General features: G+C 46.6%; 1 protein-coding gene and 1 long non-coding RNA gene across 5 annotated transcripts in view; one reads left to right on the top strand and one right to left on the bottom strand.

Moving 5' to 3' along the window:
* The window catches only part of RNLS (renalase, FAD dependent amine oxidase), a 367,960-nt gene that overhangs the window by 325,976 nt on the left and 20,429 nt on the right, over nt 1-21,555 (top strand). Inside the window, exon 8 of one of the 3 annotated variants that reach the window (XM_045039889.1) lies at nt 6,557-6,708. The exons of the other annotated variants lie outside the window; for them this stretch is intronic. Within the exon in view, the coding sequence (XP_044895824.1) occupies nt 6,557-6,691 (135 nt within the window). The 3' untranslated portion in view covers nt 6,692-6,708. Of the gene's footprint in view, nt 1-6,556; nt 6,709-21,555 lie in introns of those variants that run through there. 3 annotated transcript variants of the gene reach the window in all.
* LOC109492963 lies at nt 10,362-19,956 on the bottom strand. Of its 2 annotated transcripts, XR_006586843.1 has the most exons (5): nt 19,554-19,956; nt 13,971-15,255; nt 11,537-11,617; nt 11,346-11,445; nt 10,362-10,794 (listed from the first exon to the last, which is right to left on the bottom strand). It is a non-coding gene; the product is annotated as an uncharacterized LOC109492963 (long non-coding RNA). The 2 variants fall into 2 exon arrangements; XR_002736695.2 differs by having other exon boundaries at nt 11,346-11,617.

Genomic DNA, 21,555 nt, shown 5'->3' with positions numbered 1-21,555 from the left:
TATGTGTGTGTGTCCTTAGATCTCAAAACATTTGTTCTTTGCAAACACTACTGTCCCATTATGCAGTTAGGAAACCAAAGCTAAGAAAGGTTAAATGGCATGCCCAGTTCTAGGTTCCAACAGTAAGTCTGTCATGTACTTCCTGCATGAACTTGGGTGAGCTCACCTGTTCTTACTCTCATTCTTAGTTTCTACTCAGTCGGCTTGGGTTAAAATGGTGTTCGTTGCTGATGGCTGAGTATATTCAGTTGTCTGTACTGACCCAAATTGTTGCGTGGCTTAAATGAGATCAGGCACTAAAATATTTTGCACGGGTTCTGGAACATGTTCAACACGCAATCAATCATCCCATTAAAAATTAAAATAAAGAAGACTTGCCTGATGGTTGGAATGAGCCACCGACCTAGATGTCAGTTAGAGGAAGCTGCATGATGCCAAGTAAAACCTCTTTGGATATCAGGAGCAAACATCCACTCAAAGTAGCTCAGAGAAGAAGGAGGTGATTCAATCCATAATAACACAATTTGTCTAGCAAATGATGTGCTTATACTCTGCCCAGACATTGGGGCATCTGGTGACTGAGACCCACCCATTGCAAGTCATGGTGGGGTACAGCTTTGGAAGATGGGTCTCCTGTACATCCTGGTTTCCAGGAGAAAGGAGGGATGAATCGATAATGGTCCCTTGCAACTTTATCCCCACCATGGAAAAGAAAACTAAAAGTCCCGTCTGCTTAGAAGGTACATAACCTTGTATTCGTTTTTAAATGAACAGCATGCAAACTCCTGGCTTCACGTTGTGTCCCAGTCTTTTGGGAAACACATCCCATGGTGGTTTGTGCCTGTTTCATACTCGTTTTATTTTATTTGGCAGCAAAATGAAGATCGTGTTTCGAATAAAAGCCCAGTTCTGTCCCTTACACGTTTCATTAAGCATTATATGCTGTTCCTGTCCTCTTTTTCCACGATCACGCCCAGGCATGCTTTGCAGACTCCTTTTGTGGGACTAAGTTTTGCTCATTTATACATTTATGGTTTCCTGTAGCCGCAAAATAAATCTGACACATGGGGTTGGAGAATTTGAGGAAGATAAAAGTCCCTTATCAACGCATTGTTTACATTAATAAATTGACACAATTGTGCTTTTTTGATGCTGTTTAGAAAAAACTGTTGGGAGTCCCACAACTGAAATGTTCTTGGAGAGAACAGAAAGCAGGGAGAGTGGAGGAGATTATGGAGCCGAGAGTCTAAGCACCAAGCTCTGTCCCTCGCAAGCTGTGTGTCCTTGGGCAAGTCACATAACCTCTCTGGGCCTCAGACTCCCCTCATTAGTCACATAGGCATGACGCCGTTTTGAGCTTGAGCTCGCAAGTGTGTTTGAGGACACGATGAGATAAAAGTGACGTGTTCTCACAGAGTGCTTTCAGGATTTGTGAATACTCTTCAAAAAATGGAAGATTCTAGAAGAATAAAAATTTCTCAAGCCCAGAAAACTGAGTAGAGCTTCCTTCTTTGTCACGTGGTTCCCTTCAGCAGTTTCTAGTGGCCTCGGAAGCAGATGGATCTAGACCCTCTGTGCTAACTTTGCTCATTCAGTTCCCCACCATCTTGTGGACAGACCCTGTCATATTTGTCTTTCTTTTTTATTATTTTTTTTAACATTTTTATTTACTTTTGAAAGACAGAGACAGAGCAGAATCAGGGGAGAAACAGAGAGAGAGGGAGAATCTAAAGCAGGCTCCAGGCTCTGAGCTGTCAGCACAGAACCCCACACGGGGCTCGAACCCACGAACCGTGAGATCATGACCTGAGACAAAGTCGGACACTCAACTGAATGAGCCACCCAGGCGCCCTGAATGTCATTCTGATGGTTCTTGGATCAGTCTCAAAAGGTGGATATTCATCTCTAATGGTCATTTAAAAATGAAATTAGTCAAACTATGTTAGCCCCTGTTGCATCAAGCATCGTGCTAGGCTGTGATTTTATAAGAACAAAAACAACAATATACCAGACAGTCTTGGAAGTACTTAAATCAATGATCTTATCTGATATGCTGGACGAACTCAAGTATAGACTGTTATGATTTCCCCGTTTGATGAATTAAGAACTGGGGCAGAGAGAAGTCAAGCAGCTTCTCAGAGGTTAAACAACCTATTGGTTGTGGAATCAGGCTGTGAATCCAGAAAATAACTAGAAGCTTCTCCCTGATTCCGAGAGGCGTATAATCTACTTGGGGGGTTGTATTTCACATTCCACTAACCGTCCCAGAAAATGACACGTCCCAGCCTAGTGCTGTGGGTTGGGGGATTCAGACGTGGGTTTGACCATTTCTGCCTATTTCTTTTAGGAAACAGGGCTTCAAAGAGAAGGTAACAGTTGAGTTGAGTCTTAGGCATAGAGCCCCGCTGACCAGACCTCCCTTGTCACCACCCTTCACTTGGGCCCACCCATCGAGGGTTTTAGATATGATTCCTACCATCATTTTTAGCAGCCACCTTGGCCTGGGTATCAGTGAATTGAAGGAAAAGAATAAAAAAGAAAGGAGAAAACCTCAGTCGAGTGGTCAAATACTTAGTGCTTTCATAATACCACACACCAGCATCCAGCTTTCCATCCGGCACAATTCGCTTCAGGCAACTCATGAAAGCTGAGACCCTGGGGGTCATCTAGGTCAATGACGGCAAATAGATTTTATTTCCTGTGCCAACTCTAATCGACTGAAGGCTCCTGTTGGAATATTGGGTTTAGAAGGATCCAGGGGCTGTCAGAGATCGAAGGAAAAAGTGCCACAATCGATTAGCGATGTCTGATCCGGATCCAGGAGCAGGGAATGATGGCTCGATTGCCACACGCATACCAGACGGAGTCTGACCCACCACGTTTGTTTTACAGAAGAGGAAATAGGACTTTGAAGTGAAAGGGTCAATGCCTCAAAATCCCTTAGCAGGTTAGTGGCAGAACTACCTGGTTTCCAGTGCTCTTTCTATAACACCTCAACTCCTGGCAAGTGGTAATTGGTGATCACAGGATCAGCAGCAAACACCAGCAAGCAAATTACATTATGCTTCGTACAGTATTTGTGTGAAGTGCATTTCATTCTAATTCCTTGAAAGCTGATGATCCGTGGAACGCCACTCTATTCATTGGAATATCTGATTATTCAGAGCCTTCCCCGACTCTGCCGGTAATAGCAAATCACCACCTCCTCCAGGCAAGTAGCAATTTATTCCAGACAAGAGGAAAGAAGTCAGGTCAAGGTCTTCCTTCTTTTTTCTAAAGGGCCAGTGACACACGTTTTTGTAGCCATCCTGTTTGCCGGTCTGACCTGGGCTTGTCAGTAAAGCCAGACAAAAGAAAACGCGTTCGAAGGAGTGATGTCTCCCTAAACAGCAAGCTCAGCTGAGCGAAGCCTTGGTGGCCAGATTTCATCATCCCTAAACATTCCCGAGGTCTGAGCTCATCGAGATGTGAGTCCCAGGGGTAGTTAGGTAGAGGGGGAGAAAAGAAGGCACGGCCAAGCAGGGGAACTGCATTCGCCAAGGCGTGGTGGCAAAAAAAAGTGGAGCCCTAGGTGGGGAGTGGGGAGTCTGGGGCCCAGGTGAAAAGGAACCACGAAAGGACACTGGACTTCGTGGTCATATGGACCCCCAACTCAGCCCTGGCTCCTTCAGGATCCAGCATTGCTGTGCAACCTCTCTGGACCTCGGTTTGCTCACGCATCACGTGTCTTCCAAGATAGTATAATTACATCCCACACTTATACACAGTGCGTGGAATTTGGTAGGTGTTCGACAAATGGTCAAGTAATTAAAGAATATACTGGCTTGTTATATGTTGTAGGGGGCACAGTACTTCAAGGGATGAGAAAGCCGGAGTTCTTGGTCCCAGTTTTGCCTCAGCACGGGACCTTGGACCCTCGGCCTGGCACGTAGTAAGCCTTAAATAAATGTTGGCAGAAGGAATGAATGGGTGAATAAGAAACCCCCAGAAAGATTTTACAGAAACAGGAGGGCCCCAGTTTTCTCATCCATCTAAGGAAGACTGGTCTCTCCGATCCCTTTAACTATAATGTTCTTTTGGCCTGTGTATTTCTCACCGATGCTCAACCCCACCGTGAGCAGGGCCCTGTCCCCTCCATGACACTGAAGTCCCAGGGAAGTTCAGACAGTGCAGTGCCTGACCCCAGCAGTCTCTGGGCTAAAGCATACCTGAAGATTTGACCCTGACCATGAGATGGCCTACGATGCTTGGCCCCTTTGTGGAGCTGCCTCCAAGGAAAGTAAAGCGGATTTCAAAGCAAAAGCCAGCCGAGGGGGACAGCGAGGCCTGGGGCTGTGTTCCAGCCACACTCATCGGTGTGGATTGCTGTCACCAGCCCCCTCACCTGTGAATCAGGGACCATGGGCAGATGGGTGTGCCGAGTCATGAGGGTGCCGGCTCGGCTCAGGGACTGCCGTACTCTTCCGGGCTTCCTGTCCCCGAGATTCCCCGGGAGGGCGGGCTCAGACCCCCAAAGGGGGCAAAGGCACTGAGGAGCAGGGAGACCGCACCATGCACAAGACGACAGTTCAAAAGGAAATAGCACAAGCTGGAAGTCATTGATGTGCCTTTAAGGCTTCAAGTATGCCTGCTTTTGTTTATTTTTTAATCTCACAAGTCATAGACACTGAATGGTAAGTCAGATTTCGCACCCCCCCACCCCACCCCACCCCCCGTTTGGTACTCCAGCTTAAAAGGAGCTTTTACACAGCTTTAAAGATAAAACTTCAGAGGGCCCTAGCTCTGTGCCCAGAAGGCAGGGAAGGGAGCCCTCTGCCACGGCGAGGGAAGTGGCAAAGGCTGGCCGGTCAGCCCTCCCCAGAAACGAGGTCAGAATCCAGAAGCCGAATAAGGTAGGAACCAGGCAGCTAAGCTTTCTGGGAGGTGATAAAAGCAAGGAGTCAGGAGACGGGAGAAGTAGAGGGGCCGGTTTGAAATGGACGCGGTCCCCATAGGAAATCACGGTAGGTCTCTAAGCAGAGGAGGGACAGCAGGAATATTCCGCCGATGAAAGATATTTCCGGTATCTTCTCTTGCTGCAGCTTAGAACAAGGAATGGGGCGGGGCGGACACACTGACCTATTTGTAGATCAAATTCAGATTGGGAAATAACAACGACGGGGCTGGGTTATAACTTTTCTAACATGACATTTTATTCACATAACAAGAATGTTTTTAGTGTTATCCAATACCATTTAGTTATGTATTCATTTACTCGATAAATAATTATTAAACGTCTACGAAGTTCTCACCCTTTTGAGAGATACAGGAGAGGAAGAAATTGATAGTGTCTCCAACGCAAGTGTGCAAAAATGTGCTAAAAAGAAAGAGAAAATAAGGCGCAATTGATTTCCCACGGGGAAGGGCAGCTACTGTGTGATCCAAACAAGCTGTGGCAGGAGAATCCTTGAGAGCTGGGCGGTCTGGACGGGGCAGGTGATGGGCAGTGGGGCTGGTGCAAAGGGAATATTCCAGGCCCGCAGAGGAGAGTGGCAAAGATTCGAAGAAATGCACGATCAGAAGGTTTGAAGGACATGGGCTTCTCTGAGGTGGAGGGTTCGAGGGCCCTCCTGAAAACAAAGGGGCATCCTTGTCGACTTCTGAGACCGAGTGCCTCATTTTACGCTACGCGGTCATTCAAGACGTCGAATCTGGTGGCAATATTCAAAGTGGGTCACAGGTTGAGAGTTGAGGAGGGACAGGTCAGTGTGGGCCCTCTCCGGTGACCCAGAGTCAGAGAGACGGAACGGGGAGGCTGGGTCAGGCAGAGCCTGTCATAACAATGGGGTTCCCATCGGCCCTTTCGGATAGTTCAAGGCCCACCCAGCCGTCCAAGTTACGCAAAGACTGAATCAAACACTCGTGCTCGTGCCAGGAAATGGATACTTCTGGTGCTTAATGGGAGCCTAGAGAACAGAACAAAACCCCAGGACCTTGTGCGTCCCACCTGCAGCCCACATCCCAGCACCCGCCTGCCATCGTGGAAAAGGGGGATTAATTTGCTGCAGATCGTCCAAGGCCGGGGCTTATATTATTCATTTTTCTTGGAAATGTCTGAGGTTCCATGATCCCTCTCTAATCCCATATGCCAGACTGAGCTTATATTTTCACAGGCACAGGGCTGGCTGCTTTGGCCAACATCCACTTTAGGATCGAGGCCGTTCGGCCGCCCCATCCCCCGGAGGCCAGCCTTCCCGCCTGGTGTCACCAGTTAGTCGCCAAAGCCTAGCTCTCTGGCGCTCATCACAGCGCAGGAAAGCAAAACATAGGGTGTCTTTTATTTTTTCTCTTTTCTTTTCTTTTTTTTTTTTTAATTTGAAAACAACAAGAGAGTTTCTCTAACATCAAACTCAATTAAGTTTCCAGAATTTAGGAAAGTCCTAAGAATTTTTATTTTGTGTTAAGTTATGAAAATTACATGCAGAGCGTCTCCACCACTTGGGTTTCTCTTTGTAGCCAGGGCCCTCTGTTTCATTTTCTTGGAGGGCTTATAATTTATTCTATTATCTCTTAATAGGTACCCAGGATTCCCTGCTATGAACTGAAGGCTTGTTGTCTTTCTGTATCTAATAACATTCGCGGAGTGAGGACCGCTCTCTGCCACTGGGAATACAAGATGTTTCTTTGGGTTTTGTTATCTTTCTTTTATTAAAAAATGTTGCAACATAAGCCACAGGTCTTTTTCGTGTTCGTGCTGATGATAAAGTGATGTCTGCAAAATGTACGAATGCATACTCTTCCAGAAGACCTCTAATTAACTCAGTGCCCCCCATGTCACTCCTGTCCCTGACTGTCCTGTAGTGTTGATGTAGTTTGTCGCCTCAACCCTATTTTTTAGCCACTGGTGACGGTGGGCATTATCTCTCAATGTCACATCTTGAGAATGCAGCCTGGCAGGGGAGAGCACGACGCTGGCCTTATAAGTGCTCTAAAAAGCTTACTTAATAACCACCGCAAGTAGATGTCTGAAAATCCAGCCGTTTTCCCTCGGGCTGCACTCTCCCACCCACCCGCCTAATGGGGCCCCACTCTTGTCCCAGTTGCAGGAGCCTCCGGGCTGGCTGGACCCCGAGACTGCTCAGAGCATTTCTCTGTCCCCCTAAATATCATTCTTTCTCCTCCTGCTTTACCACATCAGGGGGTACCTGGGAACACAGTAGTCTGCAGCTGGATTTATTTCCAGGTGGAGAAACTGAGTTCTAGAAGAAGCATGGCGGACCCTGGGGGTTCTTAGTGTGATTGTTTGCTGTTCTGTTCTTTTGACCCCCCTTCGCCCTGATTTTCTTTCGAAAAGCCACCTTTCTACACGTTCCCAGTATTTATGGTTCTGGAGAGGTCCATCCCACTCTTAGGCTACAGAGGCCAGCAAGCAATCCAAGTCTGGCCAGTTCTCTTTCCTGTTTTCGGTAATTGATTCAGGAGGCGGGTGTGTGACTCGAGCCAGGTCGAAGTGTCATTCTCAGGATTCGTGCTAGAAGTCTTAGGAAAGAGGTACTGTCTTTCTACTGTGCTTGAAAGCTGAGAGATTGTAAGCATGAAACTTCCTGTGGCCATTCTGTCACCAGAAGGGGAGAACCTTCCGGAGCACTAAGCCAAGAGAGAAAGAGCAGAGGTGAAAGGTGGAGAGCCACAGTAATCTGTATGACTCGGTAATCTGATGACTCCATTTAAGCCCCTGGCCCTAGCTGTGCCTGAAGTGAATTCTGCCTGAACTGTTCAGTTACGTTAGCCAACAAATTCGGTCAGCCATTTTGAACAAGGCTCTCCTTGAAGAGCCTTTCCTGAAGATGCTTCGGAACTTTGAGCCTACTCTTAATGGAGAGCCACCTGTTCTTAATGATATGCTAACGTCCAGGAATGGATGGATTCATCCTTCTTTTCCCAGCGATTAAGGCACAGCATAGAAATGCAGCTTTTATGAACTCTGGTAGCATTTCCAACCCGTCTTAATCGATGTCCTTAATCTCTTCTTTCCCAAACATGACAAGGTAATGATGAAGTGGCAACATTTACAGGTGGCTTACCCGTGTGAGGACTGACAGATAACGAAGGTCCAAATGTGACAAACAGCAACATAGGACCTAGCGGACGCACAAAGCTGTGCCCGGTCCCCACACGGTGACGGTGGACACATTACACAGCAGCCAAGTGAGCAGTTATTCTCCAGAATAATTTCAGTCTTTCTTTAATTTGAAAGATGGAAGAAAGAGGAAAAATAAACCTACAAAATGAAAGAAAGGGTAAAATGTCCCTGGTCAATGAGGGCCAGGGAAAAAGACTTCCCAAGGCAATGGTATTTCTATTCCATAGACCTGAAGACTAAGTCTCCCAGTTAACAGGACCTGAACAAAAATCATGAGCTTTGAAATCTGACTAACTTGCTAACCTGTATGTCAATCCCAAGGTTTATAATGTACTAGTTTGTGAAATCTCAGGGGAGCTTTTTTTGCCTTGATTTCCTCCCCTGGAAATGAGAATGATCCTTCCTATCTCGTACGGCTGTTGAGAATATTCAACGAAATTATAAATCTAAGTACTAGTCTATACACATAGTAAACGCTCGATAATTGGCAGCCATTATTAGTATAATTATTAGTAACAGTAATTGTAATAATAATAATCACCGAGGTGATAGAAGTTTGCTCACTTCTATTTAAATCTCGGGTGGCCTCCCGGCCTATAAGGCAGCACTAAGAATAATTACCATAGATAGGCCTGGGCATGCCAGGTTCAGGGGAATGAGGAACTGTAAGAAGGACACTTCGGTCAATTTTGTTGAGGCCAATACAGAGGCCTCGACTAAGCCAAATTTCTCCAACACTTACAGGATTTTGTACACTAATCTCTGCTTCTTTTCAATTCAGTCCCATTGAAGATAATGCTTCCGGATCTCTTTCAACAGCTGAATTATGTAAACTTTGTCAAAGCCAGCACATCTTACTTACCCGTTCAGCCTCCCCAAACGGTGTCCAAAACGCCATGTTAACTTTGCAAAGGAGTCATTTTCAAAGGGTCTGCTAGAATAATACCCCACTTGGCAAATGTGGCATGAAATGGAAAGAAACCCGGAGATAAAAACTGGAGGAAAAAAGTCACCATCATCACCGTACCGAAAATAAAGTCATGTCGGCGAGTGTAACCGTAACATTCACGTGCGCACGGTTACGGTTCCTTCAGACCCGGACGCCTGAGTTTTAAGTAGTTTTACGGTGCCGGATCCTCTTTAAACCCAACCCTGGATCCTATGACAGGCAAAGGGGGAACAGAGAGCGGGCCACGGTTCCCATCTTATTTAGGAGCTGAGGTGGGTATCTCTTCTTGCTGTTGTGTGGACGGCTCTCTGCCCTGACTCCAGTCCCCATCTCCTCCCCTCAGGGATGTCCTACAGTAATCAACCTACCCCTACCCAGGGGAACCCATTCAGAGATGGGTGTGTGAAAAACTTCTGGTCAACAAGACTCAGGTTCAGGATTCTGTGGAACCTCTGGGCGAGAGAAACCCACCTGTCTCCACGGGGCCTGAAAGGAGGCTGTGCCCCCGTCGCTGCAAAGTCCTGCGTCTCCCGCTCATGGACCGTGAGCCTGATGCCAACACTCGCAGGAAGCAGAGCCAAGAGACCGGGAGAAACTGAGTCCCGAAAATCCTCTGTGAACCCTGAATCCCGCTGTGCCTAAACGTGCCCCCTGGAGGTGCCAGTTTCTGTAAGCCGGGGGATTCCTTTTTTGTGTCGGCCAGTTTAGGCTAGGAAGTTGCAATTTGCAAATTAATGTGACCGACTGATGTAGAGATTCAGCATCAAAAACAAACCAAATCGAATGCCTAAGTTTAAATTAGATTCAGACATTAGGCAGCAAATCAGGAGAATTTCTATGATCACAGGTGAGATGAAGACCGAGGGCAACAGCCTGTTGAACCTAGAAATTTCTGATCCATAGCCTCACAATTCGCCTTGAGATAAAATAATTAAACAAATAAAACAGCGGACTTACGCTGTGTGGCCATGGCTGCCCCGTTGGAGAGTTTCAACGGAGAAACTCGGGGAGGTATGCGGATCTAAGATCGTGGCTCTGGCCAGAAAATGGATCAGGGCTGTGAAATCTTCAGGAAATTAACTGAGGAGTCAGACGTTTTACATCTGTCCTGGTCAAGAAAAGCAGTGGGGTAACTTGCTAAATGTTGAATAGGGATGCTGACAACAACTGCATTATTTAGGGCTTCTGTGACTTCAAACAAGAGGCTTTCCCAAACTTGGGAAGGTGCCTCCAGGGCCAGGAATAAACGGGTGTGACTTTTATAACGCGCAAGCAGAAAGAACTCAGACAAACGAGGAATTGTAGTTTTATGAAATGGGGACTGTACAAAACAGATGCATTAGGAATTTGGAACCAGCTTAAGACAGTACATTGTTTGTTCAATTCCTGGTAGAGATCCTGCCCCCCAAATTATTTTTAATCGTATATGGCAACTTCTTTGCCAAAAAAAAGAGCTTTGATGCAACTCTGCAGTGAAAATCACTTAAAGCAAGTGGAGTTCAGAAGAATCTTGGAACTCAGAAGCTTCCCTCCCAAACCGCAGTTAGTTCAATGCCCATTCTTGGTAGGGTGGAGTACCGGGTAATGGCAGCCCGAGAGCTGGGACCGTGTCGGGGGCAAGAGCCAAAATGTGTCTTTACGTGGAGAACTTTGCATTAGGACTCCGCCGTTCTTCTGATGCATGCATCCACGGAGTCTCTGGCACTCTTGAATTCTCTTTCACCTGTGTAAACATCAAGAACTATTCAAAAAACAGGACAGGATTAACTCGGCCCGGTACACATTCAAATACCAAAGCTTGAGTCCCTTGGGCGAGACATTTGCCAACTGCAGGAAGGCGAGTGCTCTACCTGGGGAGCCAAAGGAATCTTTCCACACCTTTGTTCCTCCCCATGATGTGACTCATCTGGGTACCACTCGCTAAGCTGCGCTGAGAGCAGAAAAACACGTCCGGTACACTGAATCCTCGTTGAATGTGGCAAATGGGAGAAGGAGTCTGGCTCCGTGACGAGAAACACCATATCCAAAATGAAGTGGGCCGATCAGCCAAAGGCAGAGAGAATCGGCCCTAGAACAGTACCTGGGAGACAGCAGCTGCCTAGTAAGGCTGTGGTGAGTGAGTGAAGAAAATTATAAGCAGATGAATAAATGAACGAGTGGATCACTAGACTGACCGCTTGGTTGTGCCACTTAAAAGGAAACCTGCACTTGAATAGCCAGCCGGTGTTCGGAAGTGGAACACGATCGCGGGTGGGCGGCGGGACAAATACTTACCTCTCCATCCACGCTGCATGAGATGATGTGGGACTCGCTAAGGAGGACGGAATATAAAAGACGTATCGACGTGGCTTCTGCTCAAAATGCACGCCGTCCGCTTGAGAAAAAGACACACGTTATGAAAACGAGAACTGACCGTGTACGTGAGTTGTCTTCGTGAAATAAGGGCACAGGGCAAAAAAGCTTACGAGCATTTATACAGGTTCTGGGGGCTGAAGGTCAGAGCAGGCTTCATGTAGAGACAGCATCGGTGCGGGTAGAATGTGTCTCTGTGGATACAAGCAGGAGCACGTTTGGTATGAATGCAATCAGGTAACATACTCGGAACCAGCCTGACACCTAAATATCCCTAGTCTGTTCACATTTCTCGTCCTCTTGGCCATGCTCCGACTTCCTGCTATCGTCTCTTGTCTGAGTTGCAGCCTCCAGTTGGGTTTCCAGTCTCTTTATCTTGCTCTCTTCTGATCTACTATCCTCGAGGAAGCTAGAATGATCTTTTTAAAAGGGAAACCTTGGGCCACCTAGGTGGCTCAGTCGGTTAAGCGTCCGACTTTGGCTCAGGTCATGATCTCGCGCCCCGCGTCGGACTCTGTGAGGACAGCTTGCTCAGAGCCTGGGGACTGCTTCGGATTCTGTGTCTCCCTTTCTCTCTGCCCCTCCCCCCTCCCCCCCCCCAAAAGTAAACATTAAAAAAAATTTTTTTAAATAAAAGGTAAATCTTAAGGGTTCCCTCACCACCACCACCCCTGCTTAAAACCTACCATGGTTCCTCACTGACCTTAGGGCAAAGTCTAACCCACTAGGTTTTCAAGTCCAACAGGATCTGGTCCCTGCTTTCTGCCTCCAGCCTTCACCTTCCCAGTCCCTGCCCAACCCCTCCCTGCCCTCCATCTACAGAGCACTTCTCAGTTCCCAAGTGCACTCTGCAGTCTTGCCTCTAGGCTTTATACATGGCATTCCACCCACCAAGAAAACCTTTTCTATCTTTCATCTGGGCAACTCCAATTCGTAGTCGGGTTTCAGCCTCGACATCATTTCCTCGGCAAAGCGTCTCTTGGCCTCAGAATCTGGGTCACATGTCCTGCCTACATCCTCTCATAGCACCTGTGCCTCTCATTGAATCAATGAATATCAGACAAATTGGGGTGGGATTGAGGGGTAGGTGGGCCTTGAACGATAGGCCAAAGACTCTGAAGTTTACCTGGAAAGCGCCTACCTATTAAACAATTTTGAACCCAAAGTGTGACAGACCAAGAGATGATATTCCAAAGGAAAGAATAGATATAAGTGACTTATAGCAAAGGAAGACTGGCAAATGAAAGAAGACAAGTCAAAGACTTTCTTTCACAAAGAGAAAGCATCTCCGAGAAGGAAGCATGAGACCAAGGCTACAGTCTAGGGACGCTTCTTACAGAATTTAAGATTGGCTTCAACCCAAAGCTGGTCTTCAGCCAAGCAAGACCATCCTCCCTTACTGCCATGTCATGAGCCCTGGCACACGCCTCACACTGCATGGCGAAAAAGAGGGACACGAAACGTCAAGGACCGTTTGCAAAAAACCCTCTCCACTTGAGGTGAGCCCCATTTTTTGACTGGGGACACAGAAAGATAAAGTAGGGTAGAGGAGAGCCGAGTCGAGGAGATGGACCCTGTCCAGCTTGAGTCCATTCAAAGTGGTCCCAGCAAACAGACATGGTGGCCCTCAATCTACCACAACGGCAACGCTGAGCTGGTTCTTCTTAACAAGATTTTAAGAAGAGAAAGAGAAAAGAAAAATGGCACCATTGTTCTATTATTATGTGTGTGGTGAGTGCCATGTAGGCAGCGGATGGACAAAAAGCCCAGCCAGTTTGCAAATACTGGAAAGGTCAAAACAGCCCGACCGGCTACCCTGAGTCGTCTTAGAATACGCTGGCCCGGGTGAGTCCTGAGCCTCACTCCGCATTCAGAGTCAAATATTGTTTGGATTATAATATTAAACTAGGACTAACATGACCCACACTGTTAAGATTATTAAAAGAGTGGAATATTGCACAACTGAACATTTTTCTTAGTCTTCAGAGCCTGAGGGTCATAATTTGTAGGGATCGCTGTGCTGGCGTGGGTACTGATTATTTACTAAGTGCTGACAGCTTCTTCAGTTCTGCACAAGATGGAAAAGAAGTCCCAGTGTCTCCTAAGGGAGTGGGAATATAAGTTAGGCAGGCAAAGAATCCAACATAACATAGACGAGGCGTGGCCGGAAAGTAATCACAGAGGATTTTTTTTTTTTTTTAAACAAACCAACAAAAGCCAGAGCTAACTGTCCAAGAGAACCTTTCTACACATCTGTCACCTTGGGGCATGGTACAATTAGTTCAAAGACAGGTCTGTTGCTCAAACATTTTTGGCAGTCATCCTCAGACATTGAGACGCAGCGTGGTGTAGAAAAGGAGGCATAAACTTTAAATTCTGACCACGACCAGCTGCACCATCACAGGCAAGTTTCTCAACCTATAAACTCCTCAGCTTCTTCCTCTTGTGAAATGGAGCTAAGACACCACACCACAGTTTTTCGAGGACCCGTGAGATAACGCGAAGTGTACCAGTCTTAGAGCGCTCGCCACCAGAGGCAACCGTTACCTGTTGTGTCCTTTAAATCCGTCTGGTCTGGTTGATCACAGCGTTTGTTTGATCAGCAGCAGAATTACTCAGCTTGATTACTTCCTCAGTCAACCGACTTAGCTTCTGTGTTAGCTTCCTGGGACTGTCGTACAAAGTACCACACGCCGAGTGGGTTAAACAACAGAAATGTTTTCTCTCCTAGTTGTGGAGTCTAGAAGTCCAAAATCAAGGTCGTGGCAGGGCCGTGTCACTCTCTATAGTGTCTAGTCTTCCTTTCCTCTTCCTAGCTCTGGTGGTCCCTAGCAATCCTTGACATTTCTTGACTTGTAGACACAGCACTTTGACCTTGTCCATCACACAGCATTCTCCCTGTATGTCTCTGTCTCTATGTGTCTTCTTTTCTCTCCTCTTTCTAAGGAGACCAGTTATATAGGATATAGGATCCACCCTAAACTTGCCCTCATAATATGTCTGCATGTTCTTAGCTTCCAGGTGGATGTGAATTTGGGGGGTTCACTATTCAACCGGGAACAGTCCCCAAAATCACAGTACAAAAAACCCAAAGATTTGTACGTTCTTGAGGACATTCCAAGTAATCTGACACGGGTTTTATAAAAGGTAGCAAAAAAGAGGAGTTCCGGATGCATTACAGAGAGTGGCAGCTGACAACTTTGTTGGAAAATACGGCTTGGCCACAACTGTGATTGATTTGAAGTCATCACATCTGACTCTGTGTATGTATCCTTATGATTTAAAAATTTTACTGAAACCCTCCCTCCTGTCCCTCCGTTAATGTAGAGTGGAGGGTGCGCTCGTGCGTGCTTATGCTGATCACGTGACACTCATCACGTGTCACTAGAAGAGCTACTCCTTCAAAGAGTAATCATCATCATCATCACCATCATCATGAAAGTGGCGTTCTTCCTCTAAATTGGATCTGGCCAAAAATAGATTCAAGCTGAACTACTCCCTTTCCAACCCCAGTCTCCAAGCTCTGTGTAGTTACACTGTTTGCACTTGTAGAAATAGCATAAATTTCTATAGATAGGCAGCACTGAGCTTCTTTTGAGGCAAACAGAAAGTCAAAGATGTTCTCCAGCCCCAGGTGAAACTCTTCCGTGGTACAAAGCAAATTCTGAAGGGAGACAGGTACTAGAAGACGGAGATGACGACAGAGCTTGGGTTTTCAAAATGGTGGGGAATTTCCCTGTAGCCCGTGCAGCCAAATTAGCTCCTAACAAAGAAAACTAAGGACTTTGGGACTTGAGGCAGGCTCCAGGAGGCATGGGGTCCTGAGACTCTTCTGAAAAAGAAAGCCAACAGAAAGTTAGCACCAGCATAAATGCGGAGTGGTCCCCCTCAAGGAAGAACCAGGGAACCCCCCTGTAGAGAGTCAGGAAGCACACCGGGGTTGGAGGAGAGTTTTCAACCATCTGGTGTGCTGCTAGCCTGTGGTCTAGACCAAGCTCTGAGCTTCGAAGGACTGGGCTGCATGGAGGTGAGCAGACACGATGATCCCACACTAAGATCTCCGCGTCTACTGTTTACAGCCATGTCTCTGTGCCATTATCAGAAGGCATAGATCTCAAAAGAAAGGAAGTCCTCATCTGCCCCTGGGTGGCCAGAAGTGTTATAATAATTGTCCAGATCAGCCCATTTCCTGGCCTCCCCATGCTAACATCTAGAGTTCAAGGAGACTTGTCAGAGGCCCTGGTGAAGCAGATAGGTATTCTCAGGGCAGCCACAAGGGACTATGGGACAGAATCAGGCCAGCCAAGTCCCAGCTTTCAAGAAAGCTTCAACCGAGGACAGGCTGATAGTCATGTTGGGGAATGCCCTGCCCGACCTTTGAGCCTTGCCATTTTAGCTATGGAATATTATAGAAACCTTTTCAACGCTTCTCTTCTTTTTTAAAAAAATGTTTATTTATTTTGAGGGCGGGGTAGGGGGAGAATCCCAAGCAGACCCCGTGCTGTCAGCATGGAGCCCCACTTGGGGCTCGAACTCACAAACCATGAGATCATGACCTATGCCAAAATCAAGAGTCAGGTGCTCAACCAACTGAGCCATCCAGGTGCCCCTCAACTCTTCTCTCCTTTTTTTTTTTTTTTTAGCATGTATGTATTTTTGAGAGAGACAGAGATAGAGCACGAACAGGGCAGGGGCAGAGAGAGAGGGAGACACAGAATATGAAGCAGAGTCCAGGCTCTGAGCTGTCCGCACAGAGCCCGACGTGGGGCTCAAACCCACCAACCGCCAAGATCATGACCTGAGCCAAAATCGGACGTTCAACCGACTGAGCCACCCAGGAGCCCCTCAACTCTTCTTTCCTAATAAAGCATTCCTTTGCTTCATGCTAGCCAGAGTTATTTATGAGTTGAAGAGTTGAAATCAGCCTCCCACGCAAGCAAGGGAACTATTGTCTCAACTTGCTGGCGGGAGCCCAAAGAAGTGTGTCACTCTCATAAAGTTCCCTGATGCCCTTCTGTCATAATGATCGGTGACCCCAGGCTCACTCTTGAAGAACTTATCTAAAGGAACTTAATCTGGGAAGCAAGGAGAAGTTTTAAAGACTGTAATGCCCGCAAGGAGTGTGGCAAGACTGAGGAGTCTAAATTCGAACGCCTGCAGAGGCCAAGCAGGCGACCTCAATACGAGGAGTGGAGCCAGTTCACGAGAGCAGGGGGCACGGAGGGAACACCACATCCAGGGACAGCAGGGCTCCCAGCCAGCCTGTTGGTGTCATACAGGAATATAGGCCCACAGCTGGTAAGTTTTTAAGAGAAATGTGGCATCCCCCAAACCCAGATGTGATCTGTCTATCTTGAACAGCCTTATTGCAATGTAACTGGCAGGCGATACGTGACACAGATTCAAAATGTGCAAGTTAGGAGGTTTATATACGCGTTCACTTATAAACCAGAACTATAATCAAGATAATGAACACATCCACCACTCCCGAGAGTTCTTTTGTATCCCTTTATAATCCAGCCTTCTCACCCTCATCCCCATTCCGGGACAACCACAGATCTGCTTTCTGTTCCTTCAGATTCATTGGCATTTTCTAGAATTTTCCACAAATGGAATCGTATAGTATGTACTTTTTGGGGTCAGGTTTTTTGCATCCGGCATAATAATTTTGAGACTCCTTCATGGCGTGTGGATCAATAGCTCATTCCCTCTTACAGGGGGATAGTATTCTATTATATGCAAACGCCATAATTTGTTTATCCATTCATCTGTTGATGGATATTGGGGTTGTTTCTAGTTTGGGGTTGAGGCTACTAGCACAAAGTTGCTTTCATATTTTTGTGTAAGTCTTTGGACATATGCTTTTGTTTCTCTTGGATGAACACCTAGGAGCAGAACAGCTAGGTCATACAATAGCTGACTATTTGTGTTAACACTTTGTATAGTCAGCCTTCTTAGTTTTAGTCGTTTTTGTAGATGTGCGTATCTCACCGTGGTTTTAACTTGCATTCCCCTAAAGACCAGTTCAGTTGGGCATCTTTCTATGCATTTATTTGCCGTCCTTACACCTTCTTTGGTGAACTGTCTATTTAAATCTTCTGCCTATTTTTATGGGGTTATTTTTGTATTGTTGAGTGCTGAGGGTTCTTTATTAATCTGTATATACGTCCTTCATCAGATTTGTGATTTTCAAATACTTCTTCCGGCCTGTGATCGTCTTTCATTGTTCTAAGAGTGCCTTTCGAAACCATGAGTTTTCAATTTTGCTAAAGTCCAGCTTTTTTTTTTTTTCTTTCATGGGTCACCATTTTGGTGTTCCATCTGAAGAAAGTTCTGCCGACCCCGAGACTGCAAAGATATCCTCCTCTATTTTCTTGTCTCCCCACCCCCTTCAGGAGCTGGAGCTGATTATTTTATTATTTTTGTTTTGTTTTATTTTATTTACTTACTGTTATTTTGTATTATTTATTATTTTATGATTTATGATTTGTTATTAAGTTCTACGAAAGCTCTGTGTAGGTCAAACGAGACACATTTAGGGCTCCAGGTAGCCCGGGAGCCACCTGTTCACAGTCTTTTACTTGCCGCATGGCCCCTCTTGTCCCTAATTTTGTATCATGCAAGGCCGAGAAGGCCCTGGCTTCACTTTCTCATAACACAGCATCTTTCACCAGCAACTCTGATGAATCTTGCTCAGAATCATCTTTTCCTTACACAGAAGATCAATGCCTTTAAAAAAAAAAAAGACATATTGGGATGTCTGAATGCTTTTTTTTTTAATTTTTTTTTTCAACGTTTATTTATTTTGGGGGACAGAGAGAGACAGAGCATGAACGGGGGAGGGGCAGAGAGAAAGGGAGACACAGAATCGGAAACAGGCTCCAGGCTCCGAGCCATCAGCCCAGAGCCCGACGCGGGGCTCGAACTCACAGACCGCGAGATCGTGACCTGGCTGAAGTCGGACGCTTAACCGACTGTGCCACCCAGGCGCCCCTGAATGCTTTTATTGAGTACTGAGAAGAGATGATGGCTTGGCTGTCCTGAGCTGGGGTCTGCTTGGAGCTCTGGCCGTCCGAGACTGACTTCCACTGGCACAGTGTGTTAGCCGTCTGTCACGTTGGCCAACACGGTGGGCGTGATGGGGCCAAGAGGATGGGGCGGAGGGACACCAGACTCTTCTGTTTAAATATTGCCTTCAGGTAAGTAGGGTCAGTGCCAGTTGGGGCCTTTTATTCTTCAGCGCTATCTCAGAACTCAAAGAGAGGATTTCAAAAGCACCCGACTAATTATACATCCTTCCCTTCACCCTGACTCTCCGGCGTGGTGTTTTTAATATACTGGGAGAGATAAAATTCTGGCCCTGGGCAGATGTTAAAAGCATTTTTTCGTTGTCAACAGAGTAACAGTATTCTTCGCCCCCTCTGGCATCGTTCTGGAAATCCACACATGACGCAGGAAATTAGTTGTCTCATGTCCAAACACCGCTCACAAGAACGGTTTTCAAAAATGGTAACCAGATACTTGTAAAATGCCCGGTGCCGCTCAGAATACATGGTGTGTACGAAGAGTGTAGAAGCTTGAGAATGTCACCTCCTCTGCCAGGCAACGTGTAGTGCTCTCAGAGCAGCAGGTGGCTTATCCTTCCTCTGAAGCCATTTCCCTGCTACTGTGTTCATTTCACAAAAAAGTACAGAAAATCCGGAGGACTAACAAGAGGTGAAATGTCCCCAGACTTGCAGCGAGTCGACAGTGAAGTCCCGAGGACCCGAGAACGTCACGTACATCAGCCTCTCTGCATTTCTTTCTGCAGGGAGTGCTAGTCCTTGACCGGTTCATCATAGCCCAAAATGAAGTTGGTCCTTGCCATTCATCCAACGTGGGCAGGCTTGAAATCTAAATAAATGTAAACTGAGGAATGACTAACCTAGCGAACTCCATTCGAGCAGGACCTGAAATAACTATCAAGGGATCTGTCGATTACCTTAAGGATTTCCTCCACTTCCCTCACAGAAAGAATCCTCAAAACACAGGAATTTGGGGCTTTTTCTTGCCCTTAAGTATGTAGAGGGATGATGGTTTGGCTAGAAAGAAATGGACTGCTTCTTATTTAGTAGAAAACACGTCACTTACCACAGTAAAAAGCAGTCATTCCATTGGAGGTTACTTCCATTGGTTCCGGGTGACTTGGTCCAAGGAGGAAAGCACCAGCCTTGAGTGTTCCAGACCCGGGCTTGAATAGCAGCCCTGTCGCTTGCCATCTGCATGGGCTTGAGCAAGTGTCCGGACCTCTCTGAAACTCAGCTCTGTCACACACAAACGGGGCTTCTGACAGGCAGCCCAGAGGGTTGCTGTGTAAATTCGACTACGCTTCAAGAGCCAAGCAAGGTCATGGCCGTCCCGCCTCTGTTCTCACAGCTCTGCAAACTCTGCCATACCCTCGCCACCGGGTTTCCTAATTGTTTATTCCGTCTTCTGACTTTGCCCAATATCCCGTCAGGGCAAGGACCAGGTTTTGCTCGCTCACCTCCGCAGTATCCGCCTGACCCACCTCGTACAGAGGAAGCATTCGATACACGTTTCTTGAAAAGAAAGCAAAGAGGAAGGAAGAGGGAAAGAGGTTGGTTAGAATAGTGATTACATGATTAAAAGCGGAGACTTTGGAGTCAGACTGGATTTCAGATCCAAACCCTGTGATTCACTGGCTTTTCACTCAATAGAGAAAAGATAACTATCTGCCTTGAAGAGTGGTAAGGGCTATGGGATTATTTCGCCAAGGGTTTAGCCGAGTGCTCAGCACGTGGTAGGTGTTGAGTGCACGTTACTCTATAGTATTCCATCTAGTAGTATGTAATTATAGGTTATAGTATTATAGAGCTCAGCCAGACTCATCATAAATCTGATGGACACTTTGCAATTGTTTGGGTAACAGTTGCCGCGGTCCTTGCGGGAGGAAACTGGCGTGGAAATTACCTTCTGCTATCACTCGAGATACGTTGTGGATAATCGCCACTCCCTTTATGCAGAAGAAGGTAGACTGCCACTGTCAGCTGCAAGCCTGATCCTCTTGGCGGGTGAAATTCTAACCGATCCAAGAGACATTTGAACGGCACGGGATGAAGGCTTTCAGGGGCCAACCAGATCCTGCCCTCCAGGAGCTGGGCAATTGCTAAATCACTATAAGGAAAGGCAGAACGTGGTCAAGGGCTCCCACCAAAGGCCGGACGATGGTCTGGACCCAGGGGAGTGAGGAAGGTAACCTGCTGATTGGGAGAATGGGCTGTGGGTGCAAACTGTGGTCCCACCATTTAGCAGCTGACAGAAGCTTCCTTTCCTCCTCTGCAGTGAGAGCACTTTGAGGATCCACCTTGCAGAATGGTGGTAAGCATTAAGTGATAATACTCACGGCAGGGTTGACATCTTCCCAGTAAGTTCTCAATAAATATCAGCCATTATTGTCACGGCTGTTACCCTTATCCGGCTAGCATTACTTTAACGGGATAAGAGTGATATTATTACAGGTATTAATATATAGCATAGTAACACTGCCAGCATTTTAAAACTAGTATATTATTCAGGTCTCTATATTATGTAGGTAATATTATAACATTAATTCGGATAAAAGAGTATCATAATACTATTTGTAACATGGTAAGTGCTTCCTGGAGAATTCAGCATTCAAGCTAAATCTCGAAGAATGGGTAGCATTGAAGCACTATTTGGCTCTTTGGAATGAAAACAGGTGTTTTTATCTGATGCTTGTCCAAGCCTCTACTGAGTTCCAAGTTTTGTATTCTGCAGTGTGTGAGACCACTTGAGAAAGGCTTTGTTACCCAAGGATTCGCGGGGAGAGGCCTGGACCCCCAAATGGTCAGGGCTGGAGACGAAGGAATACACACGTTCAGCACAAGCTTCCCGGTCTGCCACCTCCCCATAGTTGGCCTGACTTAGCCGCCCGGACATCCCTCAAGAGCACAAAGGGAGGTGCTGATCGGAGCACTCAACACACTGTCAATATTCGCCTTCACAATCAGTGTATTATTAGTATTTATGTTGAAAACAAATTCCCCTTTGGGACTCCAGCTCGACTCTATTGGCGCCTGGTGGATCCTTTAATATTTAAGTTCTGCCATCT

This window comes from Felis catus, chromosome D2, assembly GCF_018350175.1.
Source record: "Felis catus isolate Fca126 chromosome D2, F.catus_Fca126_mat1.0, whole genome shotgun sequence".
Taxonomy (NCBI): Eukaryota; Metazoa; Chordata; class Mammalia; order Carnivora; family Felidae; genus Felis; species Felis catus.
Note: the sequence above shows the minus strand (reverse complement) of the source record. Positions and strands in the feature narration are given on the sequence as shown.